This window comes from Corapipo altera, unplaced genomic scaffold, assembly GCF_003945725.1.
Source record: "Corapipo altera isolate COAL_440 unplaced genomic scaffold, ASM394572v1 75, whole genome shotgun sequence".
Taxonomy (NCBI): domain Eukaryota; kingdom Metazoa; phylum Chordata; class Aves; order Passeriformes; family Pipridae; genus Corapipo; species Corapipo altera.
Window position 1 is genome coordinate 12059725 of NW_020884887.1, and position 19714 is coordinate 12079438.

The 19714-nt window shown below is 45.4% G+C and overlaps 1 protein-coding gene across 1 annotated transcript in view; it reads left to right on the forward strand.

Moving 5' to 3' along the window:
- The window catches only part of COL23A1 (collagen type XXIII alpha 1 chain), a 173237-nt gene that overhangs the window by 124485 nt on the left and 29038 nt on the right, over positions 1 to 19714 (forward strand). Inside the window, exons 3-4 of the mRNA XM_027643211.1 lie at positions 5972 to 5979; positions 9222 to 9248. Of these exons, the coding sequence (XP_027499012.1) occupies positions 5972 to 5979; positions 9222 to 9248 (35 nt within the window). The remainder of the gene's footprint in view (positions 1 to 5971; positions 5980 to 9221; positions 9249 to 19714) is intronic.

A 19714-nucleotide genomic window follows, 5' to 3' on the forward strand; every position in this document is an offset into this window, starting at 1 on the left:
CACCCCTGTGCCCAGAGATACACACCAGTGAAATCCCAGGAATGCAGCTCAGTCCCTGTGGATTGTCCCTCTGCACTGCAGAGACACACGGAGAGCAGGAGTCCTGCCGTGTATTGCTCTTAGCTGAGCTGCCAGATGTTTGTTTTTCCAGATAGCTTGAATATATATTCCTATATTTGTTTGAGAACCTGACCACACATAAACCAGGTCCTTGTTCCTTCACTACAGCTGATAAATGTGAATAAAACTTTGTTGTGCAGCACGCCGGTGTCCATCCTGAGGGACACTGCCTGGTTGGAGCTTCACGGACTCCAGACAAATGCTGTTGGAGAGCCAGAAGGCTCAGCCCAGCCAAGGGGAGCATTTTTTCTGGCAACTGTTGAAAATGGTCATGTTGAAAAACTTTTTTCTGATTTATATTGAAACTTTCAACTTACATCTCTAAGAAACAATCAGAGAAACTTTTAAGAGATACTTCTGTCCCTTTTAAATCACATCCCTCCTACTGATTTAAACCAAGACTGAAATTTGTTTTTTTCTTTTGCCGTGATGGATTCAGATTTAAAAAAAAAAAAATATTAATCCAAGAATTGTGTTTCTCTAAACTAAGAATCCTGAATCCATCATCCTGAAAACGTGCTCTCTACCACAGAAAGACACCATACCATAAACCATTTCTGGGGGTGGGGGAAATTAACTATTTAGACTGTTTGGGAGTGGGGCAAGTCTGGCTGGACTTGTTAAAGCACTTGTTAAACCATGGGGATGAGCCACCATTGCCCCTGGGACCTGCTGAGGGCAGGCTGTGGGTTTTGCTGGGGTTCTGACTCTGGGCTTGGCTTAGTTTATTTTGTTGCAGAGACGCATAAAGGCAACAAGTTTTCCCCACGGGAAGCCCTGGAGGGCAAGGGGAGGCCTGTGCTAAACCCCAGCCTTCCCCTGAGCTTCCTATGTGGGCACAGTTGTCCCCACTGTCATCCCTTCCCTGACCTCAGCCACAAAGATCAAGTATTGGGGGAGTGTTTCTGCTGCTGTCAGCCCAGCTGAACAAACCAGGGAGTAATTGAGTCAAATGGCTCCATCTGACACATTTTATTTACTCTCTCCATCACCTGGCCCTGTGGGAATCACTGATGCAGCAGTGGAACAGCAGACATGCCCCAGAGCTGGTCACTGCAGTGACAGTCACCCAGGCACCACCACTGTGAAAGAGGTTACTTTTAATAACCGATTTATTCCACTGTTGCTACCGTGAGGCCTGGAAACTCAAAGCAGCAGCTTCCCTGGGTGGGTGTCATACTTGAGCTCCCTGTGGCTGTTTGGTCTGGTCCAGCACGTCCAAGCTCCATCCCAACCCTGCCAGAACCAACACACAGGTCCCAACGTTCTTATTCCTGTACATGAGTGTAATCAGATTTCTTTTGCAGCTGGAAAGTTAAGCACAGCCTTGAAGACCCACGGGCACCCACCCACGGAAATAGCTGGTGTATAAAAAGGAAAACCCATTTTAATATAATTTCATGTGGGATTTTCAGCCTTCTCTGAGTGTGAGGTGGAAGGAAGGTTTTGCAGCACTCGTGGCTGGTGCTGACAGCCAGCCTGCACGTCTCAGATACAGTTCTTTTTCCGTGCCAAAGGCAAAATCAGGTTTAATGTCATGTTTAGCTTATTCTTTCAACGTGACATGTCCCAGTGAGGACACAGTTCAACTGCTGGAGTGAGTGTCTGTGAAATAACATGGATTTTCTCCAGGGACCTGGGAGATTTTGCTTCCCCTCTTGCTGCCACCTGGTGCTCTGTGAGTGGGATGGATATGGCTGTGCAGCCCTCCCTGGGCTCTACGTTTATTTTTTTTAAAGATTGATCCATACCGGGGTGTTCCTGAAGGATGGATGAATCAGATCCAGGATTTGGGAATTTAGTTTAAATATTTGTTCAAAGTCTTTGCATAACTAGCTGGTGGGAGGTGATGCTCATGTCTCTTGTAACATCACGCTGCTTTCTTCCCCTGGCTTGAAGATTGACCCAAAAACTGCTCTGTACCTCAGAATATCCCTCAGGATAAAACAGGAGAAAATAGACATGAAATGCTCAGTCTGGAAAGTCTCTGGGTATGTCTCTGCTCTCCTCACATGAAGCAAGAGCTGGTTCTGGACATTAACACCCAAAGCTGATGGCTGTGGTGTTGGGTAGCCCCTGTTTGCATCAACTGTGAACAGCTACAGCTACAAAATTGCCCTTACAGGTAGGCCTGAGAGGGCATTTTTTTTAATGAAGTCTAATTTAATTGGAAAATACTGACTTGGCACTATTGCTTGTTTCTGGCAGTAAAAGCTTTGTTTGCAAAGTTTTTCCATTTCAGTAACACTTGTTGGGGGAGTGTGTTGAAACCGCTGAATTGGGATAAAAGTCTTCTGCTCACCACCCACTACTTTTGGTTTCCAAATTTACATTGCCCTGCAAATGTTACTTTAATTTGAACTTCTAAGAAAGTTTTAATTCAGAGGTTTTTTTGTTTGTTTGGGTGGGTTTTTTTTCTTACAGCTATCCTGTTTGTACAAATATCCTAGAACAGGGAAGAGTCTAAAGCTTTTTTTAAGAAAAAACACAAAGTGATTTCTGTGCAGGGAAATGTTATCTCTCTCCCAGGTCTGCATGGACTGAAATCTAATATTTTACATATTAAGATTTACCCTTTTAAACCTATTGACCATGTGACTGAGTGAACAAGTGCAAATATGGAGTTGTTCTTATTCAGTAAGCATGTGTCTGGGTGTATGTGGGTAAATCATGCAGAAATTTGTATTTATTTGGCGTGTTTCACTCTTCCTTGTATTTCTTATACCCAAGGACTTCTTTTTCTGCTGAACTTCAGGAAAAATCTAACTTGTCCCGCATTTAGATTTTTGCCTAGCTAGGAGTTAGAGTTCAATACACAGTGACAAATCATTTTCCCAGATTCTCTGTGACTTCTTATGACTATAGCAGTTGTTCTCCTTCCTTGTTGCCCATGACTCAGTTACTCCCCTTCCAGCATCCTGAATTAACAGCTCTATATATATGTATATACATATTGTATGTGTGTATAAATACTCATAGCTGCGTGTTTATATAGACATTTATGTGAGTGTATACATATTGGTTTTAAATTAGCATTTTTTACATCTTCAGGTGGCCACACATGTTTACTACCTTGGGGATGGGCTCTTTGCCCATTAAGGCTGCAGCAAAGCCCCCTCTGACTCTTCCTGAGCTGTTGGGAAGGTCTGGCTGGTTTTGTTTCCCCTGCCTGGCTCTCCTCTCTCATGGCAGGAAAACTTGCACATTTAACAGAAATGATATCTTATCCCAAAATTCCCAAGCTGCAAAATACTTAGAAATAAAAGACTGTGACCTGTCATTTCCCATATGTTTGTGTACTGCTGGGGATGATGCCACTGTGACCTGCTAGGGCTTTGGATATACAAAATAACATTAATGTTAGTCGATCAGGAAATCTGGGTCATTTATTTTTAATGCGTTTCGATTTTCACCTCCTGCTAGCACAGCTGTCCATGTTCTTAAGGAATCTCTTGGTGTTTCCAAATTTCTCCATCCCTTGCAGACTTGGGCACTAGGTGTTCACTGCTGGTGAACAGGAGCATCATCCTTCTTCAGAGCAAATCAATCATAGACCAAAATCTGTGTGTTTGCAGATTATTTTGTCTTTCTTCTCCTCCTTCTGAAATCAGCCCCCAAGTTAATTTTTTATGGAAATTTAAATACACAAAGGCTGCTTCCCACTTCTATTTGTTATGAGAAGAATTTCTAAGTGGTTTCATTCTTCCTGATTCTCACTAGTCAAAATTATTAGCAGTAAATTCTGGCAAATTTCTCTGAGAAGATCATGCCTCTTATGCAATGTGCCCACACTGGTGAGATGGCTGGGTGGGGGGCAGCCCCTGGGTACATGATCAACGTCATTATGTATTGTTGGCTTGCAAAATATTTGACTTTCTTCCATAGGAAACAAGTGTTTTGTGGCTGGGCTGTTGAAAAACATGTTCTGCAAGCCAGAAAGTGATGTTGTTCCTGGGAGGAGAAGAGATTGGTTCAATAGGTTTCACTTTATGCCTTAATGGAGAATTATCTAGCTCTGTTTCACAGCACAGTGAAAGAGTAGTGTAACTCCACTGATGTGGCTGGAGAACATGCCAGGGTCCATACACAGACCTCCCCCCAGTCAACAGTGATTCCTGGATTTGAGAGGGAATCACTTTAAAGGGCACTTTCCTGCACATGTTGGGGTTAAAAACAGTAGCCGAGAAAAGGCTAAAAGGCAACAAATTCCAAAGAGATTATAATTGGTACATGATTGAAATCCCATATTAAAATAATTTCCTGTCTGCTTCTTATTTGAGACTCAGTCTTTGACTTTTCCACAGAAGGGCTTTTGTGGGCAGCTCGGTGTGAGTTAATAAATCGGGTTTATGATTCTCAGTTAATAAACTGGCAGAGAGCCACTGACTTCTGTATTCAGAAGAAATTAAACCAAGGGGAGCGAGTTCAGAGCCTGTGTGAATTTTGGCACTAAAGAAAATGGTCTGCTGACACGGAGGGAGATGTGGAGGTTGTCTCCTGCCCTCCATGTGCACTCGGCTGTGGCTGTGTGTGACACTGACTGTGTTCAGGTGACAGACACAGGTTGAGGGGATGGTTCTTGGTTCACTGCCAGTCTTTACTTGGTGCCAGTCCTCATTCTCAAGCTTTTCTTGGTTTTTTGGCCTTTGTGGGTTTTTTTTCTAAATTCAACTTAACAATGTTTTAGTTTTAAAATTAATTTTAAAAACCTTGAAGAGGCATTTGCTTGAAATATGCTTCTTTATTAATATTGTTGAATAACCTAGGATGAACAAAGCTGATTTTTTTTCCCCCCTTCTATTTTAATTTTCCTCACGTTTTTTCTTTTCTAAATGTGATTAGTTTCTGGTTTTGATCAGAGCATGAAGAAGTAGAACAGAGCTATAGGCTGCCTCATGAACAGGAGTGCAATGTGGGTTGCTTTGGATTAGAGCTCAGTGTTCACCTCTGTGTAGCACCAGCCTGGGCAAGCAGAGGGAAAACTATAGAAATTGGGGTGGCAGATGGTGAAAAGCCCTGCACTGCTGGAGAATATGGGGGAGATGTTTGGTTTTTTTCTTCTACTGCCACGAATCACAGTGTCAGACTGTGGCACCTGAAGTCTCAAGAAGATGTGAGGGGCATTTCCCTGGATCAAAGGCACTGTGCATCAGCTCCCTGGCTGCCTCTGGGCATGGCAGAGCCCTTGAGCAGCGGCCACGTGGAAGTGACACAGGACTGCGGGGTTGTGTGACATGTTTTGGGGTCAGAGAGTGACAGGAACCAAGCAACAGCAGCATCTGGGATCTGTGGAAGCTGTAACAATGTCCTCGTCAGGTGCCCAATGCACTGCTCCTCTGGCTTTTGCAAGCCTATCTCCCTCTCCTCTTGCACAACCTGAAGAAAAAATAAGATCCATGGTGAAAATATAGTTTTTATTTATAAAAGTTTGCACGTTTTTCCAGCCACATCTGCCTGCTTTTTGCTGGCACTGCTCTGTGGTTACAGGGGATGCCCCAGGCCCTCCTGGCCTGTGCATGGTCTTGTGGGGGGAGAGGGGATGGCTCTTCATATCCGTGAAGCCTGGATGCTTCTGTTTGTAATCCCCAGTCACACTGGACAAAAGGTGGGAAAAGACTGGTTTTGCACCCCTGTCAGCACTGCTGTGCCAGCAGCACGGGTGAGATGGTCCTGCAACAGGAGGATGCAGAGGGTGTTAAGTGCATCTGGAAAGTCATCCCGTGGGAATTGAACTGGGAAGTCCTGAACAGATCTGATGTTGGTTACTGCTATGTGCTATTTTATCAGATTATGCTTTTTCTTTGCAATTAAGTGACTTTTTTTTTCTCTCTGTTTTTCTTTTGTTTTCCAGGACCTGCAGTAAGTATCGTGGATTTTACTGGTTGGATCAACAAAGTTAAGGCTCCCCCTTTCCCTGCCTTTCAGTGTCCTTGCAAAAGCACGGCATTTTTTAGTAGAGGTGTGTCTGGAAGCAAAATTGGTACCAGATGCTGCTGGAGTTTTTTTTTATGATTGTAGACAAATAGAAGGGGGGGAGGGGAATTTTAAAATGTTGAACTTGCTGCCCTGAGGGACTTTCAGTAATTTTAAGCTCAGAAAATATTCAGTAAAAAAAAAAATTCTCCTTTTAAAGAGTTCTTTAGTCTGTCTCCATTTAACAGAAACAGTGCTGTACTAATATTTTAACATGTTGGTGGGTTCATTGGTTCTAAAGCTTTGTCTTGCTTTTCTTATCTGTTGTGTTTCCATCATTTAATACGGATTTGGTCACAAGGGGGGCTAGAGGGAAAACCATAGCTTGCTTGCTTCTCTCTTTGAAGTCCTAGGGAGAATAATGAGCATTTCTACCAATGCAATGAGAAAATTTATGGGGAAATAGTTGTTTGAAGGGGTAATAGTTGAAAATGTGTCAACTCCTCCTTCCAAGTGTTCAGACGTGCTTTTGGCTGTGCCACCACGTTCAGATCTGTTGTTCTCCTGCTGGTTTTGGAGTGAGAATTCATGTTTTGTTTGTGCCCTCCAAGCTGCTGAGGGATTGTTAAAAAAAAAAAAAAAAAAAAGAAGAGATTATGGGTATTAGGTGCTTCAAGTTTTCTACCTTTCTTTCCCCAAAAGGAGGAGGAGGGGAGGTGCAGGCTGTGTTTAAAAGCCAAAAGGTGATTGGAGATGTACTTGAAGTGTTGTAACAGCACTATAGCTTTGGTTCTCCTGGGATCAGCCATGCTGCCTGTGGGTTTGGTTGGGATTTCAGCCCTTTGCTTCTATTTCAAGTTTGTTTTTTAGTGTAAAGACTAAAGAGGGAGTTGAGCAAAATGATTATTTGGGCGGCTTTTGAAGGAGCACATTGGGAGGTTGTGGAGAGCATCTGCTGGGGCTGAGCACGGGAGTGTGGAGCCAGGGAGGCCTTTTGGGTGCTGGAGCTGGTCCCCACAGGGCTTCTACCTGGCACTTACTTATTTTTTTTTTTTTTCAATATGCCATTCATGCAATTCGGCTTAATTATTTAAGAAAGCGAGTAATTTCTCACTCACTGGCAGGTTACAAGTGAAGAGGATACTGGGATGTTGCCTATTTAAAACTCCATATATACACCTTTTAAGGGACATTTTCCTCTTGGCTGAAGTGCTTTGGCTAATTTAAAATGGATGTATTTGGCTGTTTTGGTTCTGCTCCTGCTCAGGGGCTGTTATCAGCCCACACGCAGCCGGCTGGGTTACACACAGTGCCTCACGTGTGCTGTCTGGTCACGTTTATTGTATGTGATTTGACATAGGCAACATATGGTGCACTATTAATTTTTCTTTGTCTCTAGTTGGTTTCATTTCCTGGTTCCCACGGCACTATTGAATTGCAAACAGAGCACAGGGGAGATTTAACACAAACAAGACATTTTTTATCTTTTTTTTTCCCCCTCTCCCCTTGCCCTTCTTTAAAAGACAGCTCCTGGTTTAGTTCATTTTTGGTTTGGGGTTTTTTTGCCTTTTTTTTTTTTTTTTTTAAATCCTGCTTTTTAGCATAAGCAGGATTTGCCAGAGACTTCTTTAAGCATAATATATAAGTCCTAGAACCCACAGAACCACAATGTTATTTTATTTCAGCAGTACTGTATTTATTAGTTTCCTTTGTTTCTTGATTTTGGCCATAAGGAATCAATTACTCCTTACATGTACAGCATCACACTGCTCAAACTGTATCCTCAATTCTGTTGTTTCCTAGTAGCAGTTGTTCTGATATTTTTTTTTTTTTGGCTGTTATAATCTAGTTATATGTATGAAATTAGTAGAATTTGTGGTACAGGATTTGTGGCTGCTGGATGATTGATTGTCCTGTCTGTGAGTGAGGGGGTTTCTGCTCAGATATGCCATAAAAATCTCTGTTTTGGAGGGTATTAAAATCACATGCTGGGTAGGAAATTTCTACAATTGAAAGATAGACTTACCACAGACTGTAATTAAACATTTACAGTCCCAGATATTAGCAAACACATTACGTATTAGCGAGGGCTGGGCGTTACAAGTGTTTCCTATTTATCCGTGTGTGCTCCAGTGCCATACGTCTCCATAAAAATCTCACTGTACACTTTATCCCGAGACTGTAATTTGTTAAATAGGCGGTTGTCGAAGTCAACACTTTCTGGATGGATCAGGAGGGTGCTACAGGAGGCATGAGAGGCCACAGGGGCACTCAGGGAAAGAGAGAGGGGGCTGTTCCATGCCATGAGAAATGCCTGACTCCTGCAGCATGCTGACATAACCTGTGTTTGTGGTAGCAGATGACGTTGCTGTACCAGCAACACGCTTTACTGCCTACTTGTGTACCAGCTAATACTTAACAGCTCCTTCCAGGGAGTCTGCCTCAGGTCTGGCTTGCAGCAGGCTCTGCTGTGGCTCACGGCGTGTTTAACGGCAGCTCGGGCTGTAAACGCCTTTGGGAACCTCCCGAGGGGAGCAGAGAAGGTGAAATATCCCAAGTGGGCTGCGTTTCCTTCTGCTGATCTCGCAGGTGTTACTGGCAACTTGAGCAGGGTCTTTCCCCGTGGCATCAGCTGTGCTTTCTGCTTCATTGCAAAGCAAAGCTTAGATGTGAGCTGAGAGAGCTGCATCCTGTGAGGAAAGTGATGGATCTAAGAGGGGGAAACCTTCGCTGAATCAAGTGCTGGAGCAGGAGGTTGGAGCTCAGTGACTGCTGTCCTGGCCCCTGGCTCAGCAACCACGGCCTCCTTGACCTCTCCCCAACCCCTGGGGTGTTTCCAAACCTCTTGGTACCCCCATCCCAAGGCAGGTTTATGGCCAGGATCCAGTGTGTGCCATGCACATCCCTGGCTCCAGAGGCAGCAGGGAGTGAGCATAGACAGCAGGGATGGGTGCAAGTTGGCAAAGCCCTGGGTAAGTAGCCAAAGGGGGGAAGCACGAGACGAAAAATCTGGGCAAAATAAGCTGTAGTTGTGACCACTGCGATAGGAAAATTGCCCTGAGAGGTTTCTCAGGAGTTCAGTGCCAGGGCTGGCTGGGGAGCTGATGGCCCCATGTCCTGCCAGCTGCTGTGTTGTCCTGCTGCTACAGATGCATTGACTGACTTGTCTCCCTTGTTCCCCCCCACAGGGGCAGTCAGGACGTGATGGTTACCCGGTAATTCTGCCATTCCTTTTATTTTTATTAACTTCTAATCTGCTCTCTGTGGTCCTCTCAGTCTTTTTCCATGACTTGAATTTCTTCACCTTTTTTGAGTTCTTTTTTTTTTTTTTAATCCTCTTGCCTCCTTCTTTATCAGCAACAGCTTTTGAGGGATTTAGCCCTAAAAGGCAGAAGCCTGTGCAATAATGTTTATAGGAGTGAAATACTTGAGCCCTTTCATGGTGGTATTCATGCTCTGGCCTAAGAGTTCACTGGGCTGCAAAGTTAGTGAAGGCTTTGGGATTTGTCCCACTTGGAGCTGTAAGTGGCCAAATTTGAGGACACTGGTGAAAGAGCCTCAGGTATTGAGATAGATCCTCATTTACCCATCTCCAAAAATTTTTCCCTGGGAGCAGAGATGTCCTGCTGTGACATGCAGAAGGAGGGAGTCCTTGTTCTAACTGGATCTCAAACCACAGGCTCTCATCTGGCTCCCCTCATCCCCACTAATGCACTTGGCTGGTCGTGGTGCTCCAGCTCCAAGGGGCTCAATGCTTGTTGTAATGGGTTGGTAAAAACCATTGCCCAGGTTCTCCATGTTCACAGCGTGTTTCCATCTCTATTCCTGGTTTTTTGAATGGGTGCAGCAAGTCCTGTACTGCCTGATGCTCTGGAAGGGGCTTCTTGGCTATCATAGCCTTCTTCTTCCTGTGCTTGATACCACTTTTTCTTTTTTTCTTTTATTTTTTTTTTTCCTGAAGGAGTGTGTCAGGAGAACTCCCTCCTTGTCTCTTCCACCTCGTGCCCTCCTGCCCAATTCTCCTTGAATGCCCAAACATCTCTTGAGTTTTACATGTGTCATGGAGCTCAAGGGAGAAGGATTGGAAGGGAATTCCAGAGCTGTTTGCAGTTTTCACTTCCCCTGGACCACTGTGAGCCTCCCTGGGGAGGACAGCAGTGTTTCCCAGGAGGGGAGAGGTGAGAGATGGGGTTAATTCTGCAGAATAAACCTGTGCTGCCATTGCATCCCTAACACAAAGGTACTGAGGACTTCACCAAATGATTTGGGTAAGTTTAGAGTGAGGGAGGAGCTGGAAGCCTGGGAGTGAGCAGGGCTGTTGGTGTCCAGGGAAGGGGTTTGTCTCCCTCAGGCGGTCCCTGCCCGCAGCAGCCTCTACCCTGAAGACGCTGGAGCAAGGAGGTTGTACAGATGCACCAGTGGTCTGCTGGAAACAAAGATTTTGATTCATTGGAAATCAAGACGTGAGGCTTGGCTCTAATGGGCTGTTTAATGGCAGTTTTAGGGGCTACTTAATGTCAGTTTTAGGGTGGCTTTTTGCCCTTGTGGGATGTGGCAAATCACTGCAGGATTAGCAGTGCCTGTGGCAGGTTTGTCCCTTCTCCAGAGTTCGAGAACCAGAAATGCTGGGAGAAAACTGTGACTGTTCCCTAGGACAGAGCACCATCACTGTCCCAGTGGGCAGCCTGGCACTTTGCCCATCCCAGCTCCTGCTGGGGGATTTTGGGGCTGCTCCAGCTTTCCTGGATGGTGGCAGGGACTGGCAGTGACCTCCAACTCTGTTGCCATGTCTGCACTGGGAAAATGGCAATAACATCTCCAAAAGTTTTTTCCCTCTCTCTCTTACCCCCAGGACCTGCAGTCCAGGTGAGCTGTGGGGCTGGTCTTATTCTGGACTTTGAAACCCAGTGAACATTGAATTAATACATCCACATGGCTGTGGCTGCACTAGTTACCTTTATCTAATGAGGAGGTGAGGATAATTGCATTTCCAAAGCAAGATGTATACCTGAAGAAGGAGGAAACTAAACATAAAGCAGGTTTAAGAGTATTATTCAGCACAAGCGTATGGACAGGTTTTATTACATCCAGTTGTGTAGTCAAACTGATTTAATTATTTAGTTCCCTTCAGGGCGATCAAATAAACTCCGAGCTGCTTCAGGAGGAGGATGTGGTGCAAATGCAGAAGTTGTAGGTGGATATTAAATGGTGTTTGGTGTCAGGGATAGGTGTAGTGACACATTCATCCCTCGACTAGCAGTGCTTTGTTTGTAAGCTGCTGGTTTATAACTGAGCTGCAAACAAAGGAAGCTTTAAAGGGATGAAGTGATCCAGAGCTCTGGAAACAGGGCCAAAAGGGAAAACAGATTTTATAAGATGATTTCAGTATTTTTATACTCAACATCCTAAGAGGAGGGGTTTGTGCCCTACAATAAAACTTTACAGCAGAAACAGTTTTTTTCTTTATGAAGTTCTGTAGGTTTATTATTATTTTTGAAACTCCAGAGAGGATTTAGTTTCTATTTTTAATCCTATGGCGTATTCTGGTAACATTGCTGTAGCAGCTATAAAGAATGCTGGGATGTGCTGATCTTCTGCTTGTGTTTGATTTGGTTTTGACATCCCATTGATCATGGATCACAACACTTGCCTCTGTAATTTGCACTAAGTGTCAGTGATCATAAGCTCCTGGGTTTTGGAGTGCAAATCTTAGTCTGAGAGCCTGCCTTGCTTCCTGCTCCTGAACTTGCAAGAATGGAAATGAATGCACCAGAGATCAGTGATGCTTTTACTCTTTTCTTATGCCAAAAAACTGACCTTGGAAGTTCCTTTTAGAGAAAATTACCTTAAATGACTTCTGCAGGGAAGAAGAGCACTTTACCCCAAAGATGGAGGGGAACTGGCAGGTTGCTTTTCTCGTCTGACATCTGAGTGGTCCTTCTTGCAGCACACCATGGTGTTCCTCTGGTTCTTTGTGCTGGTGGCTGGAGTGACACGTAGGTTTGCAGTGGATGGTGTCCTGGGGTGAACTGGCAGTGTCGGTGACTGAAAACTACAGCATAAATGGTTCTTTTATACAAAATTCACAGAATAATTGGTAATTGCAGATCGGTTAGGAGGCTCCATTGATTCATGAGACAGGCATGGTCTCTGAGGAAAACACAGTGTTAGAAATGCAGAAGAATGAGCATCTCAGGAGAGAGAATGACAGTTTTTAGACAAAGTCCTGGGCAAACAGATCTACCTTTGGTTAGCCCTGCCTGGTCGTGTTGCTGTGTCTGCCAGGCCCTGCTCAGGAACCGGCCCGTGGTTGTGGTGGTGGAGCCCTCGTTGTCCTGGCTGTGGGCTCTGCAGGGGTCCAGGTGTGTGCTCAGGTCTCCCTGCTGCTGTGGAGGGATTTGCTGCAGGAGGGCCACCAACCACTGCTGGTTTAACTGCGTTTTTTTGGTGCTTCCCACGGCCACCTTTTCTGGTGAGATGACAGCAGCCTTTAGAACGAGGGAAATCTGGAGGACATGTGTAGCCTTTGCCAAAAGACCACCTGGCCCATCCCCAAAATGAAGCACAGCCCCAGGTTTGCACGAGAGCACGCTGGAAGCAGAGGAAAAGCAGATGTTGGTGGAAATGTGTTTCTCGTTGGGCAGAACCAGGCGCTGGGGCCGGGATCCCCTGGGACATTGTTCATCAAGCTTTCAGAGGAGCACCCATGCTGCAGAGTGGTTCCCCTCCCCTGGATGTGCCGTCAGTGCCTCGGCATGCCGGGGTCACTTGTCCTCGTAAAGCCGGGAGGGGAATGGGGGGATTGGCTGTGCAGGGGCTGCTGACGTGAGCAGGGCAGGCAGCTGTGTCTGGGCAGGAGGAAAAGGGGAAAATGAGGAGCAGATGGAAGAACCGGGACGCGAGCTGAGCTCTGAGCTGACCTTTCAGAGCAGGGGGAACTTCGCGTTACGTAGCTGTTCAATGGCCTCAGACAATGTGAGGAGGGAGAAGCACTGCCCTGGCTACAAGAAAGACATTGAGGGGCTGGAGTGTGTCCAGAGGAGGGAAACATAGCTGGGGAAGGGCCTGGAGCATAAGACTGATGAGGAGCAGCTGAGGGAGCTGGGGGGGCTCAGCCCGGAGAAAAGGAGGCTCACGAGGGACCTTATTGCTCTCCGCAACTCCCTGACAGGAGGGGGGAGCCAGGTGGGAACTGGTCTCTTCTCCCAGGGAATAAGTGACAGGACAAGAGGAGACAGCCTCAAGTTGCTACCAGGGGAGGTTTTGATTGGTTATTAGGAAAAAATTCTTTACCAAAAAGGTTGTGAAGCGTAGGACCAGATCGCCCAGGGCAGTGGTGGAGTCACCATGCCTGGAGGGATTTAAAAGATATGTGGATTTGGTGCTTGTGGACATGGTTTAGTGGTGGCCTTGGCAGTGCTGGGTGGTTGAACACAACGATCTTAGAGGTCTTTTCCAACCTGAATGTTTCTGTGATTCTAAGCAATGGTTGTGCACTGTTTTTAGCAGCCTTGCTCTCATCTCCTTCCCTGCCCCACTCGGAGATGGTTCTATACTTGCCTTCAAACTACTCAGCTCTCCTCCTACATGATATTTCTCATCTTTGCCAGTGACATACTGCATTTGTGGTTCACTAGAACCCATTCCTTTCCTTCTTCCCATCTCCTGGAGAGGCCTTTTGAAGCCCAAGTCTCTGTTCCTTGAGTTTCATCTGTCTCTGCTACTCATCCCACCCTAAAATCAGTCTCAGCCTACACTGCTACGTGACATCCCAAATGGAGGGTTGTCACTTGAAGTAGGAAGAAACCAAAAGAATGAAGTTGATTAATGAGGGGAATTACTTCATGTGCATGTCTTCATTAATAAAAAGCAGAGCAGGGAAGAGGCTTTATAGGAAAAAAGCATGATACAAAACAGAGTTGTCTCCTATTTTATGCATTTTCCTTAGAATAGTAGGATTTATTTTTAGTTGGGCAGTGTGTTATTATATTCCTCCAGTGTATAATGTTTGCCTTCTGAATTTTCTTAATCCTGGAAGAACCCAGGCATCATCCTGCCCATCTCTTGCAGTACTGGGAACTTTATGGGAAGGCAGGGACAAAAGGCTTCACATTCTGCCTGTTCAGAAGTAATGCAGCTTGTTACTCAAAATAATGGAATATTGAGTATCCAGCTCTGGGGTCCCCAGCACAGAAAGGACATCAGCCTGTTGGAGTGAGTCCAGAGGAGACCACCAAGATAATTGGAGGGATAGAACCCTCTCCTATCAGGAAAGGCTAAGAGAATTGGAATTCTTCAGCCTGGAAAAGAGAAGTTTTCAGGACGTCCTAATTGCAGCCTTGCAGTACCTGAAGGGACCCAACAAGAAAGAGGCAGAAGAACTTCTTACAAGGGCCTGTGGTGGCAGGACAAGGGGGAATGATTTCACACTGACAGAGGGCAGGGTTAGATTGGATGTTAGAAAGAAATTCTTTATTGTGAGGGTGGGGAGGCCCTGGCACAGGTTGCCCAGAGAAGCTGTGGCTGCCCCATCCCTGGAAGTGTCCAAAGCCAGGTTGGACAGGGCTTGGAGCAACCTGGGCTAGTAGAAGGTGTCTCTGCCCTCAGTAGGGGAGTTGGAACGAGAGGATCTTTAAGGTCCCTTCCTACCCAAACCATTTTATGGTTCTATGAGTAATTGCATCCTTTTCTAGTCACAGGTAACTACTGCAATATAATCAGCTAATGGATTTATGGTGAAAGGGAATCACAGCACAGGCATTGCTCAAGGCTGGCACTCCTTTTGAGGAATAATTGCTCAGTTGGAATGGAAATACTCTTGGACAGGCTGTGTTCATGTATTTGTAGTCCAGCTCATGCTAAGGAGCCGTTGGAGCTATGCAGGTCAGCATCTCCAGAAACTTTTCTTTTAGGAGCCTTGGACAGTGAGCTAATATATTCCTTTGGCTGCAGTGTTGAAAATCCAGTTATCCACTGAAGTCAGCTGTAATGTATAAGCCAGAAATGAACTGGTAAGGATGGTAAAACTCTGGTTTTAATTAATTTTCGAGACATAAATTGAAGCCAAATGTGTTTTTCTATGCTGATGTCTGTGAGAGGGTTGACGGAGCACATGTAGAAGGAAAGATGGTTCCCTGACTTGCAAGAACCCAGCACAGTGGAGCACTGGAACAGGGACTTTGGTCACAGCTCTAGACCTTGGCCAAAATCAGTGGAGTTTGAGGTTTTTTCCCGTTCAGCAGTTAAGGATTTCAGTTAGTGTAGACAACTAAGCTGGGGAAAGTCTGTGCAAGCTTTTTGTGTGTGACCCATAAATGTATTATGAATGCAGACAGGATGAGGTGTGGGAAATGAGGAACACGTGCCTGAGCCTGTTCCTGGGGGCAGTTCCTCTGTGCCATTGTGGTTCCTCAGAGTTTACCAGAAAGCTCCAAAGCTCAGCCAGGCACTTTGGAAATGGCATCAACAGAAAACCAGATGTGACATTAAAAATAAACTACTTTTACGAGTGAACTGTAGAAGTAACTTAGAATTGAACTGCCTGATGACTCCATGTGTTGCCTCCATCTGTGCAATTATCTCCAAGTCCTGCTTGGGTGTGCTCAGGGTGCAGCCTGGGAGAGTGTCTTGTAGGAGTCCTGCATTGCTCTGTGCCCACACCAGAGCATCAGGCAGTGTTTTAACTCTTCAGGAGGGCTGCCAGAAATCCCATGTGAGATAGGGGAGACCATGCTGTGTGGTCAGATCTCACGGCATGTGTGGATCTCAAACTTTTCCTGTTGTTTTTTTTTTTTGCAGTGGGCAGATGCTTTCCAGACCTTGGGTGGTAGCTCATGCACACGGAGGGATTGCCTGTACATCACATGGGTGTTTTGGCTGGTCGTGCATCACTAGACTTGGATATTTTCAAATACTATGTCGTGTGATGACGGTTTCTGTTGCTAAGGTATTTAGTTTTCTTAGCCAGGTTAATCAAGTAATAATTGTAATTTAGGGTTCAGTTGTGTGTTTGTTCTCAGGAGTATCTTTACTCACAAATATTCAGACTTCAAGGAGCATGTCCTGTGTGTGAAGTCATTTGCACACATACCTCTCCCAGTAAGAGTCCAAAAGACAGAAGTTACAAACATTCATTTTATAAGGCAAACTTTGTAGTTCCAGTCTTTTTCATTTTATTTTAATATCAGTTTTGTGGCCAATTCACATAATTATTTGCCCAGAGGGAAAGCCCTCTTTAAACAGGGAAAGCAGATCCACAGTGTTTTCCTGCTACATCCATTTACTGGCTCTCTGATGTGGAAACAACAATGATTTTTTGTGAAGACCAGCTCTTCGTGGCAGCACTTTATTTTCCTTCTGATTTTGAGCTAATTCTTCCACAGGGATAATAAAAAGTTGTCTTATATCCCACCCAGTAGAGGAATTGCAGATGCATGTTTTTTATCCTCTGTTATTCCAGTGGTTCTGGATCAGGAGAAGAGAGGAGAGGGCCTGGTGAAGGTGCTGACAGCAACAGCAAGGAGAACTTTACTACCTAAATCACCCAGGCAGGGCAGGGATTTGGTTTCTGGCTTCTTTTGCTGCTTTTCCTCTGGTTCCCTGCTTTGATTGTGAGTACAGCTGGTGGATCTACATCTCTCTCTCCAGTAGATTTGGGCACAGCTGTGTGGTACCGAGGCTTGGTGTGTAGACTGAGAGACACTGAGGAAAACTTGGAAGTCTGCTCATTAGCCACCAAAGAGAGGTAATCCAAACAGCAGCTGTCAGCCAGGACTGACGCTGCTGAGGAAAGAACATAAAGTCAGTAAGTTGCTGAAGTGTTTGTTTGAAATGCCAATATTCTTCCAAAACCATTGCTTACTGACTTAAAAATTGCGTTCCCACCACAGAGGCCATCTCCTCTTGTAGTTGGACATTAAAAAAAAATAAATCCAAAGCCCCACTGGACATCAGATCTTGAAGCAAGCAGTTGCACAGGGCACATGGAACTGATTTAAGCCTCAGAAACCTGGGGGAAGTCAGGGGACTCTTTCTTCCATGAAAGCACTCCGTTGTTTTGGAAGAAAACTGGTGCAATGCGATGCACAGACAAGTGAGCTCGTGCCTCTGAACCGGTGCTCGGCAGCAGATAAGGTGAGCTGGCACATCTGCCTGAGAATCACTGCAGTTCATGTCAGGAGGAGTGAACAAACTGGCTCTGTTTTGCCATTTCCAAGTGACATTCCTCAAAAAACCGAGCAGTGCCCCGTGCAGCTCCAGCCCAGTGTTTGTTTTCCACCCCTCTGCACCAGTCAGTGTTAGATTTGATTCCAGACGATTTTCTTGAGCGTCTTTGAGAAGACATCCAGCAAAACAAGGAGGGAGCTCTGTGCACAGATGGAAGAAGGCACATCTTGTGGTTAAGGAAGAGGCAGCTCCTGCAGGGGAAAAGGTCCCTTATCTCCACTTGAAACCCTGATGAACGTGGTTGACATGTCTGGAAGACAGCTGGGAACTGAAGTGCTCTGGTGAGGCCACGCTTGGAGATGCAAAGCAGGGGCTGAACAGAGGACAGGGCCCAAAAAGCATTCTTGGGAATGGGCTTGGGTTTGTTTTCTCTGGGGTTTTTTGTTTGTTTGTTTGTTTGTTTCCCAAGGATTTCAGAAATGCTGGAAGCATCCGTGCCCTGTGGAAGGGAGATGGGCTCTCACAGCCCCTGGATGCCCAGCAGGGACCAGCCCAGCTCCCTTGCAGAGCCCCAAAGTCTGGTTTGCGTTATGGGTGAAGTTTTTAGCAAATTACTGCTCCTTTCTGCTCCGTTTCCATCAAAGAATGGGCAGAGGCCTCCCAGGAGTCTGAGGACAGATCTTTTTTTTTTGGAAGAGAGCACAGATTTGTGAGTTGGTTGTTTTTTTTTTTGGTTGCCTTGTAAACACACACTTGGCTCTTATCAGGCTCCTCTGCATAGTTTACCTGATGCCTCTGTTGGTGGATTTATTGCTGGCAGCCTGAGCTGTGGGACGTGATTCCCTCTGGAGAATTCTTTCAGAGGAGATTTTGAGGCTTTGGTGATGCTGAGCCCCTCCAGATCCTGTGGGCAATGCATGGGGTGTGCTCAGGTGGTCTTTTTGGAAAGAAATTTGGGAGAGGGGGTGAGAGCTGCTGCAGCTGGAGGACTCTGTGGGCAGGGGGGACTCAGCTCATCCCACTGCCCAGAGCAGCCCTTTTAGGATCTCCCCCAAGGCTGGAGTTGGATGTTACATGTAGAGCTGTGGTTTGCAAGGAAAAGGATTTTGGGAATCCCATAATTGCCCTTCCTTGTGAAAAGAAATAGTGTTTTTTAGCTGAATAAGGAGAACCTGGCTCTGAGGCCAGGCAGGATGCGGCCTGCATGTGTAAATTATTTCCAAATGAAAACAATTAGTCTTGCAAACATTAAAAAATAATCATGTCCCATCAACATTGTTGTTTAGTGCTTGGAAGAAAATTGCAGAAGCTGTTTGGTTTTTTGATTGGGTTTTTTTTCCCCCAAAACAATGCTGAAACTATCACTTAGTAATGAAAAAGTGGTTTTCCGGTTTGCATGTAGTCATGGAGCAAAAGGGAATTTGTGCTTGAAAATACTGAAATATCTTTTTTCAAACAAAGAAACAGAGGAAATTATTAGCAAAGTATTTTTAATAATGTTGTTCATGCTGAAAAAATATTATTTTTAGGTGCATGGCTGTTCCCCTGTGCAGCAATCCCATCCCACTCTGGTGAGGCCATCTGTGCTATATAAAGTTAAACATGAAGCTATCATGATATAAGTTATCTTAATGCTTAAATGTGACAGCTCCTGGTAGGAATGTTTCCATTGCTGTGTTGTGCTGCAGACTGACATGATTTTGGGGTCTCACACCAGTGACCAAGAGGTCAAGGCTGAGTCAGGAGGAACCTCCCACCAAGGACTTGCCCAGGCTCACACAGTGTGTGTGTGGGATAATTCCTTATATGACCAATTCCATACCCTTCACAGGTCTGTACAACAGTAGTAAATTTATTTATGATTAATAATAATAATGATAAATAGTAAATTATAAAAATGTTTAATATATTTAAATGCGATAACTTAAATGCATTTAGAAGGTCAAATGTTTACTGTAGCAGAGGTGGCATTGCATGGAGTAGAAATGTGTTATTTTATAAGGGTTAATTTTATAAGGTCCTTCTGCACCTGAAGGCTTCAGAGAGGGAGGAGGTGGTAGCAGCAACTGGGGATGAGGTGACATCCCAGAGCATGTCTCTTGTACTCAGCTTATTCCCAGTTAGTGCCAGTGAATCTCAGCTGCTCTTTAGAGGACTCGCAGCTCATTCTTCATTTCTCGGTGCCTTTTCTCCCCTTTCCCTTCAGCTGGGAAGCTGGGAGCAGCCACAGCAACCTGGCTGCCTTCCTGCACTTTCCTTGTGACGGGTCTGGCAGGGCAGGCTTGGCCACAGCTTTTGCCAGAGCTTTCTTCTCACACAAAAATGTGCCAAGGAACCGCACTGCCAGCAGACACTGTCCTGCCCCGAGGATTTACAGCGTGGCCTATAGGAAGGGATGGTCCCTGTTCCCTGGCTCTGCTGCAGACCATACTGCCTAATGACCCCAGGGCCCTTCCCAGGGATACTAAAATATCGTCGTGCTCTTTTGTTCTGACACTTTCCTCCTCCTTAAAAT